The sequence below is a fragment of the Amblyraja radiata genome, chromosome 6 (genome assembly GCF_010909765.2).
Source record: "Amblyraja radiata isolate CabotCenter1 chromosome 6, sAmbRad1.1.pri, whole genome shotgun sequence".
Classification (NCBI taxonomy): domain Eukaryota; kingdom Metazoa; phylum Chordata; class Chondrichthyes; order Rajiformes; family Rajidae; genus Amblyraja; species Amblyraja radiata.
This window is the reverse complement of record NC_045961.1, coordinates 89,750,591-89,774,460: the sequence shown is the minus strand read 5'-3', so window position 1 is coordinate 89,774,460 and position 23,870 is coordinate 89,750,591. Positions and strand designations below refer to the sequence as shown.

General features: G+C 41.5%; 1 protein-coding gene across 5 annotated transcripts in view; it reads right to left on the bottom strand.

Moving 5' to 3' along the window:
• The window catches only part of fchsd2 (FCH and double SH3 domains 2), a 207,713-nt gene that overhangs the window by 35,721 nt on the left and 148,122 nt on the right, over positions 1-23,870 (bottom strand). For 3 of the 5 annotated variants that reach the window (XM_033023168.1, XM_033023165.1, XM_033023164.1), the window contains exons 9-13: positions 20,344-20,466; positions 17,735-17,830; positions 15,891-15,962; positions 11,929-12,045; positions 11,516-11,620 (exon numbers count right to left, since the gene is read on the bottom strand). In XM_033023168.1, coding sequence (XP_032879059.1) covers positions 11,516-11,620; positions 11,929-12,045; positions 15,891-15,962; positions 17,735-17,830; positions 20,344-20,466 — 513 coding nt within the window. The remainder of the gene's footprint in view (positions 1-11,515; positions 11,621-11,928; positions 12,046-15,890; positions 15,963-17,734; positions 17,831-20,343; positions 20,467-23,870) is intronic. The other 2 variants (XM_033023167.1, XM_033023166.1) reach the window with 1 other exon arrangement.

Here is a 23,870-nt window from a genome sequence, read left to right as displayed (position 1 = left end):
AGAGGTGCTGGATGATGGCAAATGTGCCTCTTTTCAAGAAGGGCTGCAGGGAAAATGCTGGGAACTATAGGCCGGTGAGCTTAACATCTGTGGTTGGAAAGTTACTAGAGATTATTCTGAGGGATAGGTTATACAGGCATTTGGACGGGCAAGGGCTGATTAGGGATAGTCAGCATGGTTTTGTATGTGGGAGGTCGTGTCTCACAAATCTGATTGATTTTTTTGAAGACGTGACCAAAAAGGTCGATGAGGGCAGAGCTGTAGATGTTGTGTACATGGATTTCAGTAAGGCGTTTGACAAAGTTCCGCATGGTAGGCTGCTCCGGAAGGTTAGATCTCATAGGATCCAAGGAGAGATAGCTGAATGGATAGCAAATTGGCTCCGTGGAAGGAAGCAGAGGGTGATGGCCCGGGAACCGTTGGAGCGAGTGGAGGAGGGTCAGGGCGGTGAGTACTTAAATCGGGCGGGGGGCTTTATTTTACAGAGGCCCGGGAACCGTTGGAGCGAGTGGAGGAGGGTCAGGGCGGTGAGTACTTAAATCGGGCGCGGGGCTTTATTTTACAGAGGCCCGGGAACCGTTGGAGCGAGTGGAGGAGGGTCAGGGCGGTGAGTACTTAAATCGGGCGCGGGGCTTTATTTTACAGAGGCCCGGGTACCGTTGGAGCGAGTGGAGGAGGGTCAGGGCGGCGAGTACTTAAATCGGGCGCGGGGCTTTATTTTACAGAGGCCCGGGACCGTTGGAGCGAGTGGAGGAGGGTCAGGGCGGTGAGTACTTAAATCGGGCGCGGGGCTTTATTTTACAGAGGCCCGGGACCGTTGGAGCGAGTGGAGGAGGGTCAGGGCTTTTACCAAAATCCGTAACGTTCCACACTCCATAGGGAAGGTTCTGGTGGAAGCCGCTGATTGGTGGAAGCAGACTAGAGGAAGCAGCTGATTGGGTGCAACCTCAGGTTAGCATTTCTGCTTTCTGGTTAAAGGTACAGTGCTTTAGTAAAGGTACAGTGAGCTAAGGGTACAGTGGGTTAAAGGTACAGTGCTTTAGTAAAGGTACAGTGAACTAAGGGTACAGTGGGTTAAAGGTACAGTGCTTTTTGTTTATATAATAAAGGTGCAGTTTAAAGGTCAAGAGGGAGCAGCTGTTTGTGTCAGATACCTGCTGATTTCTCCCAGCAGTTTCTACTGTATTATACTGGTATCGGATCCAGGGTAAGGCGAGAGAATGACAGTCAGAGCAGTGTACTGTTCTGGATGTCAGATGTGGGAGGTCATGGTGTCGGATGGCCCTCCAGACGTCCACATCTGCACCAGGTGCAGCGAGATGGGGCTCCTAAGGGACCGTATTAGGATCCTGGAGCAGCAGCTCGATGACCTCTGTCTGGTCAGGGAGAGTGAGGAGGTCATAGAGGGGAGTTATAGGGAGGTGGTCACTCCAAAACCACGGGAGAGAGACATGTGGGTCACGCTAAGGAAGGGCAAGGGGCAGAGGCAGGAACAAGTGAGTACTCCAATGTCGGTACACCTTGCAAATAAGTACTCCTGTTTGAGTACGGATGGGGGTGACAGCCTACCCGGGGGTAGCGACAGCGGACGGGCCTCCAGCACAGAGACCGGCCCTGTTGCTCCGAAAGGTAGGGAAAAAAAGAAGAGGGCAATAGTAATTGGGGACTCTATTGTTAGGGGGTCGGATAGGCGATTCTGTGGACGCAGTCGGGAGACCAGGATGGTGGTCTGCCTCCCTGGTGCCAAGGTCTCGGACGTGTCTCAACGCATCCAAGATATCCTGAAATCAGAGTGAGAGGAGCCTGAGGTCGTGGTACATATAGGTACCAATGACATAGGTAAAAAAAGGGAAGATTTCCTGAAGGGAGGATTTAGGGAGTTGGGAGGAGAGTTAAGGAAAAGGACCAAAAAGGTAACAATCTCAGGATTACTGCCGGTGCCACGCGACAGTGAGAGTAGGAATGGAGCGAGGTGGAGGATAAATGCGTGGCTGAAAGACTGGTGCAGAGGGCAGGGATTCAAGTTTCTGGGTCATTGGGACTTCTTTTGGGGAAGGTGGGACCTGTACAGAAAGGATGGGTTGCACTTGAACCCGAGGGGGACCAATATCCTGGCGGGGAAATTTGCAAATGCTACTGGGGAGACTTTAAACTAGAATGGTTGGGGCGAGGGACTCAAATAGAGAAAGCTAGTAGACAGAATGGGAGGCAGGAAGCAGAAAAGGGAAGCACTCGGACACAAGAGGAGAAAGAAAAAAAAGGAAATAAACAGAGAATAAGAGACGGGGGGTTTCTTAAATGTTCATATTTTAATGCTAGGAGCATTGTAAGAAAGGTGGATGAGCTTAGAGTCTGGATAGACACCTGGAAGTATGATGTTGTGGCGATCAGTGAAACATGGTTGCAGGAGGGCTGTGATTGGAAACTAAATATTCTAGGATTTCGTTGGTTCAGGTGTGATAGAATTGGAGGGGCAAGAGGTGGAGGTGTTGCATTGCTAGTCAGGGAAGATATTACAGCAGTGCTTTGGCAGGATAGATTGGAGGGCTCATCTAGGGAGGCTATTTGGGTGGAACTGAGAAGTGGGAAAGGTGTAGCAACACTTATAGAGGCTCTGTGGAAGATGGCGCTCCTGAGAGGGCGACGTCGCGGAGCTCTCAGAGTCAACCTGCTTTTTTGTCTGTCTCTTGTTATTTTGTGCCATACTACGGTAACAGCATGGTCAGCAAACGGCGTCTATGACCAGGCGACCCTACTACGGCTGAGAGAGTGCAGTCCTTTTGGACATTTAGACCCGAGCACGTTTAACCCCTACCCTGAGCTAATACGCTACGGCGACTCGTCGCTAAGCCGACACCCGGACAACGACAGGCCCAGGCGGAGACGCGGCAGACGGGGAGGGGCCGAACGGCGACTCCGGCGCTTGTTTAGCAATGGAAGGCTAGCCCTGCCGGTCATACTGTTTGCTAACGTCCAGTCTCTGGTAAATAAGATGGATGAGCTCCATGCTCGGATCGGCACGCAGAGGGACTTACAGGACTGCTCCATGCTGTGCTTCTGTGAAACATGGCTGGGGGAAAGGACACCCGACGAGGCGATAACACCAGACGGCTACACGGCCTTCAGGGAGGACCGGAGGGCAGCGGACAGCGGCAAGACCCGCGGCGGAGGAACGGCCGTCCTCGTCAAACAAACCTGGTGTACCGACTGTAAGCTTATTTCTAAATCTTGCTCTGAGAATGTGGAGTATCTAACTGTGAAGCTACGGCCGTTTTATCTACCCAGAGAACTGCAATGTATTATTGTGAGTGTCGTGTATATTCCCCCTTCCGCCAAAGAAGAGGCTGCACTCAGGGAGCTACACGACATGATCAATGAGCATGAAAACAAATATCCTGATGCTGCTTTTATTATTCTGGGAGACTTTAATCATTGCAACCTCAAGAAAAACATACCAAAACTGTATCAGTTTGTGACTTTCCCAACTAGAGGAAATAAGATACTGGACCACTGCTACAGTAATATCAAAAATGCTTTTATAGCTGAACCAATACCCCACTTCGGCAAGTCTGACCACCTGGCAATTCGGCTCAAGCCCACCTACACCAAGAGGCTTAAGGCACAGCCAGTCACAGTCAGAACTGTTAACACCTGGACGGACAGTGCACAGGCTAGCCTGCAGGGATGTTTAGAGGTTACAGACTGGAACATCTTTAAGATGGCCACAGATGACATTCATGAATACACAGAGGCTGTGAGTGACTACATCAGCTGGTGCACATCTATATGTGCCCCTCCCAGAACTGTGCGTGTGTTTCCAAACCAGAAACCTTGGTTCAATGGAAACATAAAACAGAAGATCAGGAAAAGGCAGGAAGCTTTTAAGTCAGGAGATCAAAGGGAGTACAAGAAAGCCCGGTACGAGCTACAGAAGTCCATCAGAGCTGCAAAGAGGGCTTATTCCCAAAAACTTGAAAGCTTTTACCTAAGTAACAACACACGCAGTATGTGGCAGGGAATCCAAGCAGTCACAAACTACAAGAAAACAGTACCAACTACAGACCCCCAGGATGTCACCCTCCCAGACAGCCTTAATACCTTCTACACCAGGTTTGACAGACTGAACACAGACACCCCCTCAAAAGCCCCCTGCAACCCCACGGACACTGTTTTTCAGGTGACACCCATACAGGTCCTGAAAGCTCTGAGGCAGGTGAACCCCCACAAGGCTGTGGGACCAGATGGCGTCCCTCCTAAAGTTCTGAAGGCCTGTGCAGAACAACTCACTGGAGTGTATGTAGACATCTTCAATCTGTCTTTAAACCAAGCAGTGGTCCCCCGTATTTTTAAATTTTCCACCATTGTACCAGTTCCAAAAAAACCAAACCCATCCACCCTGAATGACTTCAGGCCAGTGGCACTCACGCCAGTTGCCATGAAGTGTCTAGCAAAACTGGTTCTCACACATATCAATCACATGGTCCCGGGCACGATCGACCCCCTCAAGTTCGCCTACCGCCCCAACCGCTCAGTGGACGACGCAGTGGCCATTGCTTTACCACACATCCTGCAACACCTGGACAGCAGAGGACCATACGTCAGAACGCTGTTCCTGGATTACAGCTCGGCTTTTAACACCATTCGCCCGGGCAGGCTGACTGAGAAGCTGACAGACCTCGGCGTCCCGACTCCCACCTGCAACTGGATCTTGGATTTCCTGACTGAAAGACCACAGGTGGTGAGGATGGGAAGGAGGGTGTCTGCAGAGCTCACTGCCAGCACAGGATCACCACTAGGCTGCTGTCTCAGTCCCAAACTTTTCACCCTGTACACACACGACTGTGTCTCCACCCAGGAAAATACCATCATTATTAAGTATGCGGATGATACCACCATCCTGGGCCTCATCAAGGGGGGGGGGACGAGTCGGGCTACAGGAGTCTGGTGAATGACATTCTTGCCTATGGTGAGGTGAACGACCTAATCCTCAACACAGACAAGACAAGAGAAATAATAATGGGCTTCAGAAAAAATCCACCCCCCCCTGCAGCCCCTCATCATCAAGGGGACTGTGGTGGAGAGGGCTGACAGTTACAGATACCTGGGATTACAAGTAACATCAGATCTGAACTGGACTTTGAACACTGCAGCCACAGTGAAAAAAGCCCAGCAGAGACTGTACTTCATCAGGCTGCTCAGAAAAGCTGGTCTGCACTGTCGCCCTCTCACCCAGGTCTACAAAGGACTGATAGAGAGCATCCTCACCACAGGCATCACGGTGTGGTATGGAAACACCACACAGACAGAGAGGAAGGCTCTGCAAAGAGTCATAAAGACTGCAGAGAGGATTATCAGAACGGAACTCCCCTCCATGGACACAATCTACACACAGCGCTGTCAAAAAAGAGCAGAGAGAATCATCAGAGACACACTACATCCAGCTCACTCCCTGCTCAAACACAAAAACTGCACATACAACCTCAGGCACAGACGAGCAGACAGCATCGCCACAAACAGAACACGCTTTTTTAAGAGCTTCTTCCCTGCAACAGTGAGACTCTTGGCCAAAACAAAATGAACTGATGTCCTGATATAGGGTTTGTGCAAGTTACAATGCTCTCACTTTCCCCTTTATATAGGGTTTTAGGCATTTTCTTTTTTTATTTCTAGAGTAGTATATGTTTTTATAGATTATGTGTCTTCTGCGTGTCTTTTTAATTTTTAATTTGACTTGACTTGACTCTCTGAATAACCGCACAAGAGTTCCTGTGTGTAAGCACAAATGGCAAATAAAGTTTTTGACCTTTGACGTATTATAGACCGCCAAATGGGGAACGAGAATTGGAAGAGCAAATATGTAAGGAGATAGCAGATATTAGTAGTAAGCACAAGGTAGTGATTGTGGGAGATTTCAACTTTCCACACATAGACTGGGAAACACATTCTGTAAATGGGCTGGATGGTTTGGAGTTTGTAAAATGTGTGCAGGATAATATTTTGCAGCAATACATAGAGGTACCTACTAGAGGAGGGGCAGTGCTGGACCTCCTGTTAGGAAATGAGACGGGACAGGTGGCGGAGGTATGCGTTGGGGAGCACTTCGGGTCCAGTGATCACAATACCATTAGTTTCAATATAATTATGGAGAGGGTCAGAACTGGACCTAGGGTTGAGATTTTTGATTGGAGAAAGGCTAACTTTGATGAGATGCGAGATGATTTAAAAGGATTGAACTGGGACATTTTGTTTTATGGGAAAGATGTAGAAGAGAAATGGAGGACATTTAAAGGGGAAATTTTAAGAGTACAGAATCTTTATGTTCCTGTTCGGTTGAAAGGAAACAGTAAAAATTGGAAAGAGCCCTGGTTTTCAAGGGAAATTGGACATCTTGTTCGGAAAAAGAGGGAGATCTACAATAATTATAGGCAGCGTGAAGTAAATGAGGTGCTTGAGGAGTATAAGGAATGTAAAAAGAATCTTAAGAAAGAAATTAGAAAAGCTAAAAGAAGATATAAGGTTGCTTTGGCAAGTAAGGTGAAAGTAAATCCAAAGGGTTTCTACAGCTATATTAATAGCAAAAGGATAACGAGGGATAAAATTGGTCCATTGGAGAGACAGAGTGGACAGCTATCTGCAGAGCCAAAAGAGATGGGGGAGATATTGAACAATTTATTTTCTTCGGTATTCACCAAGGAGAAGGGTATTGAATTATGTGAGGTAAGGGAAACTAGTAGAGTAGCTATGGATACTATGAGGTTCAAAGTAAAAGAAGTACTGACACTTTTGAAAAATATAAAAGTGGATAAGTCTCCAGATCCTGACAGGATATTCCCTAGGACATTGAGGGAAGTTAGTGTAGAAATAGCCGGGGCTATGACAGAAATATTTCAAATGTCAGTAGAAACGGGAATAGTCCCCGAGGATTGGCGTACTGCGCATGTTGTTCCATTGTTTAAAAAGGGTTCTAAGAGTAAACCTAGCAATTATAGACCTGTTAGTTTGACTTTAGTGGTGGGGAAATTAATGGAAAAGATACTTAAAGATAATATATATAAGCATCTGGATAAACAGGGTCTGATTAGGAACAGTCAACATGGATTTGTGCCTGGAAGGTCATGTTTGACTAAACTTCTTGAATTTTTTGAAGAGGTTACTAGGGAAATTGACGAGGGTAAAGCAGTGGATGTTGTCTATATGGACTTTAGTAAGGCCTTTGACAAGGTTCCTCATGGAAGGTTGGTTAATAAGGTTCAATTGTTGGTTATTAATGCAGGAATAGCAAGATGGATTCAACAGTGGCTGAATGGGAGAAGCCAGAGGGTAATGGTGGATGGCTGTTTGTCGGGTTGGAGGCAGGTGACTAGTGGGGTGCCTCAGGGATCTGTGTTGGGTCCTTTGTTGTTTGTCATGTACATCAATGATCTGGATGAAGGTGTGGTAAATTGGATTAGTGAGTATGCAGATGATACCAAGATAGGGGGTGTTGTGGATAATGAAGAGGATTTCCAAAGACTACAGAGTGATTTAGGCCATTTGGAAAAATGGGCTGAAAGATGGCAGATGGAGTTTAATGCTGATAAATGTGAGGTGCTACACCTTGGCAGGACAAATCAAAATAGGACGTACATGGTAAATGGTAGGGAATTGAAGAATACAGTTGAACAGAGGGATCTGGGAATAACCGTGCATAGTTCCTTGAAGGTGGAATCTCATATAGATAGGGTGGTAAAGAAAGCTTTTGGTATGCTAGCCTTTATAAATCAGAGCATTGAGTATAGAAGCTGGGATGTAATGTTAAAATTGTACAAGGCATTGGTGAGACCAAATCTGGAGTATGGTGTACAATTTTGGTCGCCCAATTATAGGAAGGATGTCAACAAAATAGAGAGAGTACAGAGGAGATTTACTAGAATGTTGCCTGGGTTTCAACAACTAAGTTACAGAGATAGGTTGAATAAGTTAGGTCTTTATTCTCTGGAGCACAGAAGGTTAAGGGGGGACTTGATAGAGGTCTTTAAAATGATGAGAGGGATAGACAGAGTTGATGTGGACAAGCTTTTTCCTTTGAGAATAGGGAAGATTCAAACAAGAGGACATGACTTCAGAATTAAGGGACAGAAGTTTAGGGGTAACATGAGGGGGAACTTCTTTACTCAGAGAGTGGTAGCGGTGTGGAATGAGCTTCCAGTGGAAGTGGTGGAGGCAGGTTCGTTGGTATCATTTAAAAATAAATTGGATAGGCATATGGATGAGAAGGGAATGGAGGGTTATGGTATGAGTGCAGGCAGTTGGGACTAAGGGAAAAAAAGTTGTTCGGCACGGACTTGTAGGGTCGAGATGGCCTGTTTCTGTGCTGTAATTGTTATATGGTTGTTATATGGTTAAATGTTGCTTCTCAGACTGGAGGCCTGTAACTAGTAGTGTGCCTCAGTTTGTTGCTGGGCCCATTACTGTTTGTCATCTACATCAATGATTTGGATAAGAACATACTGGGCAAGATTAGCAAGTTTGCTGATGATACAAAAGGTAGTGGTTTTGCAGATAGTGAAGATAATTGTGAAAGATTGCAGCAGGATCTTGATCGATTGGCCAGGTGGGTGGAGGAATGGTTGATGGATACAGAGAAGTGTGAGGTGTTTTGAGACGTCAAACAAGGGCAGGACCTACATAGAGAATAGTAGGCCTCTAGGTAGTGTTGTGGAGCAGAGGGATCTAGGAGCACAGGTGCATGGTTCCTTGAAGGTCGAGTCGCAGGTAGATAAGATGGTCAAAAAGGCTTTTGGCACTTTGGCCTTCATCTGTCAGAGCAGTGAATATAGAAGTTGGGAGGTCATGTTGCAGTTGTACAAGACATTGGTGAGACTGCATTTAGAATATTGTGTTCAGTTCTGGGCATCATATTATAGGAAAGATATAGTCAAGCTTGAAAGGGTTCATAAAAGATTTACGAGGATGTTGTCAGGACTAGGGGGTGTGAGCTATAGGGGGAGGTTGAGTAGTCTGGGTCTCACTTCCATGGAGCGCAGGAGGATGAGGGGTGATCTTGTAGAGGAGTACAAAATCATAAGAGGAATAGATCGGGTCGATGCACAGAGTCTCTTGTCCAGAGTAGGGAAATCAAGGACCAGAGGACATAGGTTCAAGATGAAGGGGAAAAGACTTAATAGGAATCCGAAGGGGTAACTTTTTCAAACAATGGGTGGTGGGTGCATGGAATAAGCTGCCAGAGGAGGTAGTCGAGGCTGGGACTATCCCATCATTTATGAAACAGTTAGGCAGGTACATGGATAGGGCAGGTTTGGATGGATATGGACCAAGTGCAGGCAAGTGGGATTAGTGTAGCTGGGATATTATTGGCCTGTGTGGGCAAGTTGGGCTGAAGGGGTTGTTTCCACACTGTATCACTCTACGACTCTCTAACTTCTGTACATTGGCGAGACCAAGCGCAGGCTCAGCGATCGTTTTGCGGAACACCTCCGCTAAGTCTGCCTTAACCTATCTGATCTCCCGGTTGCTCAGCACTTTAACTCCCCCTCCCATTACCAATCCGACCTTTCTGTCTTGGGCCTCCTCCATTGTCAGAGTGAGGCCCAGCGCAAATTGAAGGAACAGCACCTCATATGTCACTTGGGGAGCTTACACCCCAGCATTATGAACATTGACCTCTAACTTCAAAGCCCTTGCTTTCCCTCTCTCTCCATCCCCTTCCCAGTTCTCCCACCAGTCTTACTGTCTCCGACTCATTCTATCTCTGTCCTGCCCACTCCCCTGACATCAGTCTGAAGAAGGGTCTTGACCCAAAATGTCACCCATTCTTTCTCTCCAGAGATGCTGCCTGTCCCGCTGAGTTACTCCAGCATTTTGTGTCTACCTTGGACAAAAGAGAAAGCAGGACATTATACACCAGTTTACTAATAAAGATCTGTTGTTGACAAGATGCTGGAATTTATCAAGGAAGAAATGGTCACTTAAGAAGTTCCATGCAATCAAACCAAATCAATATGGCTTCATTGGAAGCAAAATGATGTTTGAAAATTTCCTGGAGCTCTTTGCGGATGTAACTAAGAGAGTCTTTAGAGAAGAACCGGTATATAGATGCACTGTGTTTGGATTTCCTTAAGATAGTTAATATGATGCCTCCGACAAGGATAAAGAACGATAAGACCTCATGGTATTGGGGGAAGTATACAATACACTATTATGATTGACAAAATGAAACTGAAAAAACAGTTTCCAATAAGAACAAAAAAAACATATTCAATATTCATTGTCTCTTAATAAAAGTGTCAGATTATCACGGCCTCTCACAATTCATATTCAAAATCCATGGAGAGGCGACTTTTTCCAGGTCGCCTCCCCCGTGACCTAACATCAAGTATCGGCGCGGCTTTTCCCGGAGACGCGCTCGGGGCTTCAGCGGCGGGCGCAGCGTAGACTCTCGTCGTGGAGCGGGTGAGCCCTCGCTGGAGGGGAGCGCTCTGTTTCGCTGGCCCGGGGCAGCCGGCAGCCTGAAGCCGCGGTCTGCAGAGCTCCAGCTGGTGCGGCGTCTACAGCCCGGGATCCCTCGTGGGGGACCCGGGGGAAGAAGAAGCCATCACTGCCGGCCCGCGGCCAACTTCTACCGCGGGCCCGGCGTGGACTTACCATCACCCCTGGAGGGGAGTTTCGACCGCCGGCCCTGCAGTCTACGGTGCTTCTGGCTGCGGCGGAGACTTTAAATCTCGACCGCCGGCCTGCTGCCTACACCATCTTAAAGCCGCGGTCTCCGATGAGGAAGAACCGATCCTGGACTGACTCTGGACTCTGGTCCTGTCCACGGGGGGGAAATGGAGGAGGACTAGCCAAATTTTTGTGCCTTCCACCACAGTGATGAATGCTGTGGTGGATGTTTGTGTTACAGTTTTATTGTGTGTTCTTTATTATTGTACTGCTGCTGACAACCCAAATTTCCACCGACCCTGGTTATATCTATCTATTATATCTATCTATCTATCTATCTAATAGTGTAATCTAAGTTCAGAGTATCACCTTGAAGCCAAACCAAAAAACGAGCACAAAATTGAATTCTTCCACAACTAAACAAGTGCTCACCTCTTAAACGATACGAGTTAGATTTATTTTAGTTAAATTCATTACTACTTCCACTGCTCCATTAACAAAACCTAGAATTTAAGACATTTCAATGGAATATGACAGCAATGTTATTACTGCTACTGCAAAACATGGAAACAAACAAGTGAATTAACTAAAATGGTGATATTTTCATTAGTAAATATTCTTGATGGCAACCTCAATTAAGAAAGGGAGATATATAAACAAAAACACACATACTAAAAGTTGGGCCGAAGGGCCTGTTTCCACGCTGTATGACTCTATGCTCTAACTAGAATAGTTTATACTTTCCATTCATTGTCTAATGCATTTGACAAAGTCATATATCAATACAATTACTCTAGGCATTAATCAGTATCCACACTCCTTTGAAAAAGTAATTTTCTGTCCTGATTTTTCTTACCTCAGCCTTTCGTATCGTTTCTCTGGCCTCATCTACTTTTTGTTCAAATTCCATTCGCCCTGGTTCTGAGAGCACAGTTCCTTGAACTTTTAGATCTTCCAGAGTCTGTAAATACAAAACAAAAATCAAATGAGGCTACACAAATCAAAATAAAATAGAACAAGTTCATGAATCTGTAGTGTCATAAACTTTAGGACAAAGAAGATCGGCTCAGAACAATTTGTTTTAATATATTACTGAGTCAATGATATGACTTGCATACTGGAATAAGCCTTTATGGCCAGAATATGAATCTTGGCCCGTTAATAGATTCATTTTTGCACAGTGGTTCTAAACTAGACTTGTATGTTCAGTCAAGGAGAGTCAAGGTTATTTTACCAAAATATGGTAGAATATTTCCATTTTTCACTTACCCTCTGACCGTGGATTATTGTTTTATGTTCTCGTGCAACACGTGTTGCCCATTTACGAGCCTCCTTGTTTAGACTGTGCTCCTCAGTGGTTCCAGATTCATTCTCCAACTGTCGGCTCTGTAACAGGTTATCCAATAGGATTATGCCCAGTAACACAATTTTGTTCACCCTTGCTGTGAAATTTGTTTGCATTCAAGTGCACTATTTTCCTTGGTATGCATCTTATGTGCCAAAGAATAATGACATTTATTTTCTTGCATTTGTAAAGATAATATGCAGAAGAGCAGGGATGATATTGGGAATTGCGCCATAAAACTTCACGAAATAGCAAATCATGTTGTTCATAGGAATGCTAAAGATTAACTAGCCATACGTAAAAAATTGTTTTGTAATCATTTTGGAAATGACTTTTATGATAGAAGCATCTATAAAATGAACGATAAATGGGTTTAATAGTTAACATGAAAGCCATGTATATTTTATAAGCCTATGATGGTTGGAAGGGAGTTTTATTTTTAGATAAACCAGTGTGCAACTTACCTCCATTTATTTCAATGGGTTGTAAGAAATTGGAAAACGAGCTGACATAAGGACTGCATCGCTTGGCAATCAGGACGTTATTTTATATTTGTGCTGTAGATTTGATTATAGTTCGAGGTGACAACATAAAATCAAATGGGAAAAGGTTAAACAATATCATTACTACTCTTCTGCATACTCTTGAATTTCAGTACCAAACTGATTGATCGAGACAAATAAAAAAAGTAGAAAGTTTTACCATATACCTGATGCATGCAAAACACCAGTGTACCCAATTTTGTCTTCAGTTATCCAAAATGCAGTGTTTAACAAATTCACATTAAACTTGATTTCTCGTTAGACTTGTGTGAAACATCTTTGAATCATAAAATGACATTTAATTGCCATAACATCATGGCTGGCTTTCATTGTCTATATGCAGCAGATTTGAAACCATGTTTCTGGAAAATCGGGATTGACTTGGTAATAGTCCTGCATGTAGTTTGCATCCGTCATACTCCTAATGTCACACAAACAATTGATCATCACTTTTTATTTAAAGCAGGCAAGCCCGAATTCCAAATGATCTCGCAACTGCCCCGAAGAAATGAACAAATTCCATTTTTTTTTAAATTTTAGAAAGTCCAATTGCCTAAAGTTTATATACAAAATGATGTTGGAAATGTGTTATATTTATTTTTAAAAATATGAACAGCAAGAGATAAGTTTCTGATGGGGCAATATGATTTGAGAAGCTGGTCTTCCAAATGATCTGAAGATATGCCAAGATAATATTTGGCTTCTAAGCAAATAATTATATACATTGCTGCCTTTAAAGTGTCACAATAATTTCACACAGCTATACAGCAGTAGAACACTACAATCTTACAGCAGAATACTAGAACATCTAGTATTATTGCCCTAACACCATTCATTGCATAACATTGCAAACCTCTGATCTACTAGGAATGGTACCATCATAGAAATATTATCATGCTAAAGCAAAGAAGGCAAGGTAAGAAAATTCACAAGCAATTTGCTGATGATTTTTACTTGACATCACCAGCAATCACAGCTTTTATCCTTTTTGCAAAAAGGATTCCATCAAGAAGTCATCTTCTAAAATAGTAAAATTCAACAGCATAAACTTGCCGTTAATATAATAAAATCTCAAAACATTCAATAAAATCAAATTCAATTTAGCATTTATTCCAATTAAGGCATTAATGCAGGCAAATGAACATTTGGTAAAATAAATAATAGTTAAGGAGTATTTTAAAAGTAAAGAGAGATTAAGAATTTGAAAAGAAAATGGTAAATATTAGTGTCTAGGCAATGTGGTTTGACAACCACCAGAATGGTGGGGGGAAAGTAGTAGGGAATCCACGGGACCAAATCTGGATACAAGAAGCAGACTTTTGGCCATATAATCATATAGCAATTACAGCATGGAAACAGGCCATCTCGGCCCTACAAGTCCGTGCCGAACAATTATTTTCCCCTAGTCCCATCTACCTGCACTCAGACCATAACCCTCCATTCCTTTCCCATCCATATACCTATCCAATTTATTTTTTAAATGATAAAATCGAACCTGCCTCCACCACTTCCACTGGAAGCTCATTCCACACAGCTACCACTCTCTGAGTAAAGAAGTTCCCCCTCATGTTACCCCTAAACTTCTGTCCCTTAATTCTGAAGGTCGTGGTCAATTTTTCAAATTTTTCAAATAGGCGACCCGAACAATATCAGATTGGTTGATTTTGGAGTTAACAAAAGCATAAAGATATTCATTTTAAATAAAACTAAAATAAATTAAAGAATTTATATAGACCATGATATTCATGATTTCAGCTTTCAAGATTAGTGACATCACATATTTCATCCAAAACAGAATCTGGTACTGAATTTACAATTCCCCTGATCAAGCATAAATAACCATGCTGCAACTAGCAATAATTATATTTGGTTGGTGATAATATCTATTAAAGAAATCTCATGTTTCCATTTATCTATAATTAAGTGTCAGAAGTCAAAATGGCAGAGCTTCATTCCTCTGCAGACTGCAGTCAGCCCAGAATACTCTATTCTTCATGTTACAGTGGAAGCAAATAAAATGAAAGGACAAGTGTAATGCCAGTGACAGTCTGCCTTCTAGATAGACACAAACTGCTGGAGTAACTCTGCGGGTCAGGCTGTGCTTTGTGTCTATATTTGGTATTAACCAGCATCTGCAGTTCTTTGTTTCTAGTCTGCTTTCTAAAATTTATTATTTGCGATTTGAGCGCATTAGAATATCCAGGAATAAAATTACTATGATCAATAGAATTCAAGATTATGACTTCTTATAAATTTCATAATTTTAAGTAATTTGATACGTCAGTTAATCTCATTTTTGTGCATTCAACTACATGGCTTTCGCATCAGAATTTTTTAAAGTAGGACTTCCAATTCAGTAGGTTCTGAAAACCATTTAAGGTGTTCCTTCACTCGAAACTTTGAAAGTCACCTATAAAAATACACAACACAGTATTTCTCAAAGTTAGAAAAAAATACTGAAAGAATTTTTTGAAAGAGTGGGGCAAGAGAAAGGAGGGGGGGGGGAGAATGAGAGAAAGGAGGGGGAAGAAAGAGAGAAAGGAAGGGGGAGAATGAGAGAAAGGAGGGGGGAGAATGAGAGAAAGGAGGGGGAGAGAATGAGAGAAAGGAGGGGGACATGTCCATATAATGTCCATGTAGTAAATTATCACGTGAAATCTATCAGGTGCTATTTGTGAACCAAGCTTCAATGCAAGACTTTTGTGGCAAAATATAAAAATAAATGTTTATAACTGCGTCATAGGAGGAAAAGCAGCAAAAATAAAACATGGGGTAATCCACTAAGGATGAATGCTACTAAATGCTATCAATATAATCACAAATAAATTAGCAACGGTATCTGTTTGACCATACTATTAATGCCTCAAGGATACACGATTAAACTTACCAATTATGATGCAATATAAATTTTTGGGTCAATCAAGTAACATTTGTATTGATTAGTTAGCAATGGATTTTAGCATCCTTTTAACTTCTTGCTAGCTTATGTCTCCATGCAAATAGCAAGGGTGCAACACAACAACAACATATGCCAGACTGCGATACAATAGAATCCAATGTAAATAAATTACCTACCAATATTACTTTACTGAACTAAGTGGAACAATTTTTGACACATTTATTGCGCAACGAGAAATATGCTAAATTTAAAGCAGCAATATTAAAACTGCCTGGGAAAGATTTCATAGTTTATTTAAGTGCCAATTCACATGCTTGCAGCATTTATGAAATAATGATTAAGTAGCATTTGTTGTTGTTGCTGCCCTTCAAAAGATGCTCATTTCTCCACATGCACACCAAACTTTCACCACAGGACCCCGAGTACACAAGGAGTGTGTGTGTACCTCTGTTAAAGTCATTCTCAAAGTGCTGATGGGTGAGAGGTCAATATCCACAAGCGGTACTGCGTTATAACTCTGAGCAACAAAAATGTTAATAGGACAAAAAGGACATGTTAGCTTCAACACATAGTTAGGAAAAAAGCAGAACAAATTATACAACATCTGGATTATTCATGCATTTTCTTAGCACACATGTAAACTATTTGACCACTCAAAAATAATTCAGCATCATGTTAAAACAAAAACAAAATTAGATTCGCAACAATAAAAGCAATTGCCAATTAACATGTTAAAATTTCTGTCAAAATTATCTAAATAGTAGCTAATTTTTCCACACATCCACATTGGAGGGGGGGGGGGGGGGAGGGGCTTCTTTAAAGTAAACTTGGTTATACATGCTTGTCATAGGCACAAGAAAACGAAGTTTAGAACAAGATTGTATCTCCAAGAAGGGTGTAACATTTCAAGATAACATTGTGACTGAATGCATTCTACACTAATAACTGATTGTTTATATATATTTACTAACAATTAATTTTAATGGTGATAAGGAAAGATGAATGTTGGGATAAAACTTTTTAAATACCATAAAAGCAAACAACAATTTAGAACAGGTACATGGATAGGAAAGGTTTAGAGAGATATTGGTCAAATATGGGCAGGTGGGGCTAGTGCAGATGGGGCAGCTTGGTCGATATGGGAAAGTTGGGGCCGAAGGGCCTGGTTCCATGCTGTATGACGCTAATACATTAAGTTGGCGATATGCAGAGTACTGCCCTGCCGACTACAAATTCAGAAGATTCAGAAGATAATTCTGGCAGTCTGAATGCAACCTTCATAGTAACCATAAAGATCAACTGCCTTGAATCACCACAAATTGTTATTAAATACTCAATCTCAGTTAGTGCAAGACAAAAAAAGTTATACATAAAATATGATCTGTAGAAAAAGTAGGCTGAATAGAGTTTTTCACCCTTGCCTAGATGATGTTACAATTTAACAGTTGACATAGACAACTAAAAGCAGAAGCAAAGAAGATTACAAAGGGAAAGATTACTGATGGGGTGATAATCATACTCTGAAAGAAACTGGTCAGTACCAAGCCAATAATCAATAACCAAAAATTACTAAGATTCTATTTAATTTGGACAAGTTAGCACAATGGTTACATTTTTGTCAAGTAACCCTTACATCAGTACTAATGATCTAGATACATCAGTTCAAATCCCACCATGGCAGCTGTAGAATTAAGTCATTTATTAAAATGAAACTTAAAAAATATACTTCATTATATACACTTCCACAATACTACTGGACTGTCATTAAAAACCCACCCCATGTCTTCCAAGGGAGGAAATTTATCATTCTTCCATAGATGGACCAATGTGTGAATCTGATCACACAGTGATGCAACTGAGTCTTAAAGGTCTTCTGAAATAGCATAGCAAGCAACTTTGTTCAAGGGAAGTTATGGATGGGCAATGAATATTGGTAAGTAAAACATAAAGAATAAGTAAATCACTGGATTCATAATCAAATGTTAGTAGTTGCAGCAAAATCCTTCATTCTTCAGGAATCGATTCTTAAAAGTCTAATCAGATGCCTGACTTTATTCTGAATATTACATGATGAACAAACCTATCAATAATTTAAAGTCAAGTCATCTCCAGAACTTATCACTATCAAGTGTTAACTGGAGCTCAGAAGCATTTATAAGAATCGCAATTTGGAAGCATAATTGCATCTCAATATTGATTTCTATAAATTACAGCTATTGTTAATATCTTTAGTGGTTTTTTAAATAGTATTAACCACTAAAAATAGTACTTTAAGTACACACATCTTACCGTATCATTATCACTAGGCTGGAACTGGAATGATTGTGGTTTTTGGAAAATTGGGTTTTCTTGAAGAAAAAGCTGCAGGTTGTAATCTTGCAATCCCTAGAAAAAAAACCAAATGGCAATACCAGTGGTTCAAAGGAGATCAAACAATTAGTATCACGTTAGCTTTAGTAAAACATATATAAAAATCTTTTGTAGTACCACTTGTCCAATTTATGTGATACGTTAACCCGTTACCTAACCTATTTGTATTGCTTGCAAACACCTATATAACTTAATTTCTCCCAAACCAAATTCAAACCATGCTGCAAGATTTATTTATTAAATTAAAACAGCTAAGTCAATTATCAAAACAAAACAAATACAAGACAAGCCAAGCTACTTTCCAAAAGACCATAAGACATAGGAGCAGGATTAGGCCATTCAACCCATCGAGTTTGCTCCACCATTTGATCATGACTACCATATGACCATATAACAATTACAGCACAGAAACAGGCCATCTCGGCCCTTCTAGTCCGTGCAGAACACTTATTCTCCCCTAGTCCCATCTACCTGCACTCAGACCATAACCCTCCATTCCTTTCCCGTCCATATAACTATCCAATTTATTTTTAAATGATAAAATCGAACCTGCCTCCACCACCTCCACTGGAAGCTCATTCCACACAGTTACCACTCTCTGAGTAAAGAAGTTCCCCCTCATGTTACCCCTAAACTTCTGTCCCTTAATTCTCAAGTCATGTCCTCTTGTTTGAATCTTCCCTACTCTCAGTGGGAAAAGCTTATCCGCGTCAACTCTGTCTATCCCTCTCATCATTTTAAAGACCTCTATCAAGTCCCCCCTTAACCTTCTGCGCTCCAAAGAATAAAGACCTAACTTGTTCAACCTTTCTCTGTAACTTAGTTGCTGAAACCCAGGCAACATTCTAGTAAATCTCCTCTGATTTATTTTTCCCTCTCAACCCCATTATCCTGCTTTCTCTCCATAGCCTTTGACACCTTCACTAATCAAGAACCCATCTATCTCCGCATTAAAACTACCCAGTGATTTGGCCTCCACAATCGTCCGTGACAATTAATTCCACAGATTCACTACCCTCTAGCTAAAGAAACTCCTCTTCATCTCCAATCTAAATGCACGCTTTTTATTTTGAGGTTATGCCCTCTGGTCTTGGACTCTCTCACCACTGGAATCCTCCCCACATCCACTCTATCTAGGCTTATAGAATCACAACTGTCTGCAAGGAAAGAATGGGTTGAAGAATTTTAGATTGCAGCTACTGGGAATCTAGTAAATTGTTAAATGGTTACATTAGAGCATAATCAAAGGAATGAGATATTTCATACTGAGGGCTTTCTCTTTCAATTCTTGTATGAGGCTCTCTGTAAAATGGTATTCAGGGGAAATAATAGGTTTTGTAGAAAATGTACAGCAATTACATTTTGAGAAATTAATTTTCAAATTCATGAAATCAACCTGGCACATCCTACTGGGATTTCCACTCAATGAAAAAAAAGAGTACAATTACTTCATCCTTATAATTAAGCATTTGCAAGCATTGCGCAAATTAAATGTGCAAATCAAAGTTTTCCCAAAGGTCTCTCGTGATCCGTTTAAAATCAACTCGAAGCCAGCTTCTAATATATTTTCTTTAATTTAGCTGTGTGCTTTTTGTCTCTCAAAAGTTGGGATGTTGTTTTCGGGGCAGATTCAACACAGAATATTGTTTAATTTATATGCCTCTAACAGAGCAGAAAAATCAAATTACCATATTGTTGTAAAATTCTACTTTCTTCAGGAAAGGGAATCTTGCACAATTTGACCAGCTTTCATTATTTCATTGAATCATTATTTCATTGAATCAATGCTTTCATTATTTTTATGATTCAAACTCCTCTGACCTATTCGAGCAAGAACTAATCACTGCATAAGATGGCCTTCACATTTTAAATCAGAATGGACAAAATAGTGATATGGTAATAAGTGCGCCCTCCCCAGTTCTGTGCCTGTGCTGCTCTAGATTCAACTGCAGATCTAAATGCAGCTATTAGTTACTTCCCGATTAACCTTTGTTTATTTTCCTCTTTAACTACAAAATTCTATGATTTGTCCTTACTACAAATAAGCACCTGTTATAGACACAAAAAGTTAGATTAACTCGGTGGGACAGGCAGCATCTCTGGAGAGAAGGAATGGGTGATGTTTCATGTCAGGTCGAAATGTCATCCATTCCTTCTCTCCAGAGATGCTGTCTGTCCTGCTGAGTTACTCCAGCTTTGTATCTATCTTCAGTTTGAACTAGCCCCTGCAGTTCCTTCCAACACATAAGCACCTGTTATCTCTTCTTCATCTCCAATAACTTTGAAATGTCCTTCTAAGCAATCCTTTGTTTTTGAACTTCTTTACTAATATTGCTATTGACCGAAATTCAGTTTTCCACATAGAAATTAGAACAAACTGAAATTTTAGAAAATTCCTGGTAGGTTTCACTCCATATGGCTGAAGGATTCAGTTATGGAAGTTCCTGAACCTGACTGCCATGAAAGGTTTTAAGTCATAGTACTAATCATTGATATATAAACTGATCATTGCAATGTTAGAGACTCACCTTACTGGATGCTTCTACTAATAACTGGAATGCATTCTGTACAGACTGGCAGGCCTCGAGTTCTGTTCTGTTAAATACCATCAGGTATTCTTTAAGATGGTCATAGAAATTCCCATCCAGAGCCTATGAGAGCAGGAAAAAGCAAACATTTTAATACAGCTCTAAAGATACAAGACTATGGAGAACCTTTGTCACAACATTTGCTTCCACATAAAACTAAAATGCGCTTTAAAACCACTGATTTGGTTGAAACTAGGTAGAAAATTTAGTTTATTCTACTTCAGTAAAAGGTGGGAGATGGAGTGGCGAGGTCAGGAAACAGATTACTGAGGCAATTAAAGTTAGTAGGCACTGCCAACTAATCCTCAAAGCTAAATTTGTTTCTTCAGGATCAAAACATTTTAATGTCATGAAATCCATATTTAATTAATGTGTACAAATTCAGATAACACTGAGACAAAGTCGCACTTCTCTGCTATTTCCTCTTTTCATAGCATGGAGATGTAACTATTCACTTTGACACCAAGGTGTCTGGTTTACATTGGACACTTGTAAATTGAGTAATTGTTTTAGCACTGGCTTGTTCAAATTCCAAAAATACCAAAGACTGAGCAATAATAATGAATGTGAATACAATTTGAGATAAAATGCAACAAATTATACATGGATGGTCCCAAAAAGCTGGAGTAACTCAGTGGGTCAGACAGCATCTCTGGAGAAAAGGAATAGGTGACTTTTCAGGTCTCAACCCGAAACGTTACCCATTCCTTTTCTCCAGAGATGCTGTCTGACCCGCTGCGTTACTCCAGCATTTTTTGTCTATCTTCGGTTTAAACCAGCATCTGCAGTTGCTTGCTACAAATTAAACATGGACTTAAGTCCAGATGGGTATTATAAGCAGCTTCTGGCAAGTAAAACGTGTACACAAATAAATGGCCATACAAACACAAAATTATAAAAGGTAAAGGTTTTGAAATTCAGTTAATGAGATTCGCTTTGGCTAAGACAGTTCAGTTGGAGAATAATTTCTATGGAATTAGACACATGCCACTGAAAATATGCTTTTTAAAAAAAGATTAAAATATTCTGACATTTTAAAGCCAGCAAAGTAAGGAATTTATACCTTTTAATTACGTGACAGATGCTAAATTTTTAATTCTATTCTCTCCAATACATCTTAATTACCAATCAACGATGATTCTTAAAAAATCTGATAGGTTTATAATGACTGCAATGTTCACATCACAACCATATATATTCAACGAAAGGCAATTTTTTTGAAAATCAGTACTGCTACATTTAGCATGCCATGCTTGGAATACCAATATGATTGAATTTCGCAAATGCACCTTGTGGAAGATACAACGTAGAAAGTATGTTATAAAAAAAGTACAATAAACTAAATAAACTTTATGGAGGTTTTACTAGTAACATAATGCAAACTGTAAGTTGGAGACTTAAAGGAAGCATGAGTAAAAGCAAATCTGTGAGCAAGAATCAGAGGTAGAAAGATGAAATGGGTTGAAGGGAGTATTTACAGTGCAGGGAAAGCATTTACAGAATGGAATACAGCGCCTCACTGCTTACAGATTTGTAGAATTCACTGAGAGTTTAGGAATCATAGGAGAGAGAAGCACACAGTATTTGTAGCATAGAAGAGAGATATCCCAAGTGTATATAGCATGGAAGAGAAAGGTCCTATGCATTCAAAGCATGCTTTAACACAGCATGCAACAGAGGGGTTTACAATGGGGGAGAGAGCTGCAAGCACATGACACAGGAAGGAGTTCCAGAAGTTCAGAAATAGTGCAGGGAGACACTGTATGTTTGCAGCACTCGAGTACTTAGTGTTTACAGTGAGAGCTGTGAAGTTCCTAGTGTTTACAATGATAGAAAAAAAGCTTTGTGTATAAAAGATGGGACTGAAAAACTACATGTATATGCATCACAGGTGAGAGGGGCTCTGTGTTTACAGTGTGGGAGAGACTCAGAGCTTAAAAAGGCTCAAGGTGATAGAATCCTTTAGTGTTGACAGTGCTTGTGAGAGAGAGCTTATACTCCAGGAGAGATTAGCTTTGAGCATTCAAGAAACACGCAGAAGCCAGCTTGCTGAGTTTATTTCACTTTAACGGACTTAACCTAATAACATCAGACAATTGGAGAGCAAAACCTGAGCCATTTGAACCAGAATCCTTTGTAGATACGCCATAGGTATAGGAAAGGTGAAGGAGCTTGAGCTCTAAATTTGAGCTTCAGTCACATCTGGTGTTGATGCAATCCACCTGCAAGGCTGATATTTGGGGAGTTTGGAGATGGCACGTTTCAGAAGATGATCAAGCCATTGCTCAGATGTGCAGGTAAAAAGAGAATGGGTAACTGCCCATAGTAATAAAAAAACAAACATTTTAGCAGACCCCAGAAGGCCAACCAGCATTCAATTCCTTGGGAAGTGCGTCAAGAGCAAAAACATAGCACCATAGATGATTCAGTTTACAGAAGGGGAGAAGAAAGGTCAAGAGCATTCCAGCTATTAGAGATTTTATAACTAGGAACACAGATAAGCATTTCTTTGGCTTCTGATATTCCAGGATATAGTGATGTCATAGAAACAGAAATAGGCCGTTCAGTTCGAGTCTACACTGCCATTCAATTGTGGCTGATCTATCTTTCCCCATCAACCCCATTCTCCTGCCTTCTCCCCATAACCCTTGACACCCTTACTAATTAATAATCCGTCAATCTCCGCCACCAGCCGTTGGCCGTTCATTCGTTCGTGCCGCTGCCTGCTGGTTCTCCAAGATCTATTTAAGAAAGAACTGTAGATGCTGGAAAAATCAACAAAAAATGCTGGAGAAACTCAGCGGGTGAGGCAGCATCTACGGAGAGAAGGAATAGGCGACATTTCGGGTCGAAACCCTTCTTCAGACTGATGTCGGGGGGTGCGGGAAAAAGAAAGGAAGAGGCGGAGACAGTAGGACTAGAAGGAGAGCTGGGAAGGGGGAGGGGAGGAAGGAGAAGACAAGGGCTATCTAACATTAGAGAAGTCAATGTTGATACTGCTGGGGTGTAGACTACCCAAGCAAAATACCCAAGCTTTCTCCTCACTACATTTACTGCTGGCTCCAGTCGCAAATCTGAGTTTGAGTGATTTGTGCAAGGCATTCATTGATGCTGGAATTCCATTGTGGAAATTGGAAAACAAATCTCTCAGAGGTTTTTTAGAGATATACACAGATAAACATATACCAAGCGAGTCATCATTGTGGAAAAATTATGTTGACAGCAACTTCAACATTGTTGTGCAGAAAATTAGAGATGAAGTTGTATGCAACAAAATATGGATCGCAATAGGCGAGACAACCGATGCTGTGGGGAGATATGTTGCCAATGTGGTCATCGGTACACTGGAGGCAGGTTAACCATCAAAGGAGTATTTGTTGACATCGGAGGTATCGGGGAAGTCAAACAGCTCAACTATTGCTCAGTTGTTTACATCTTCACTTGCTGTACTTTGGCCATAAGGTACA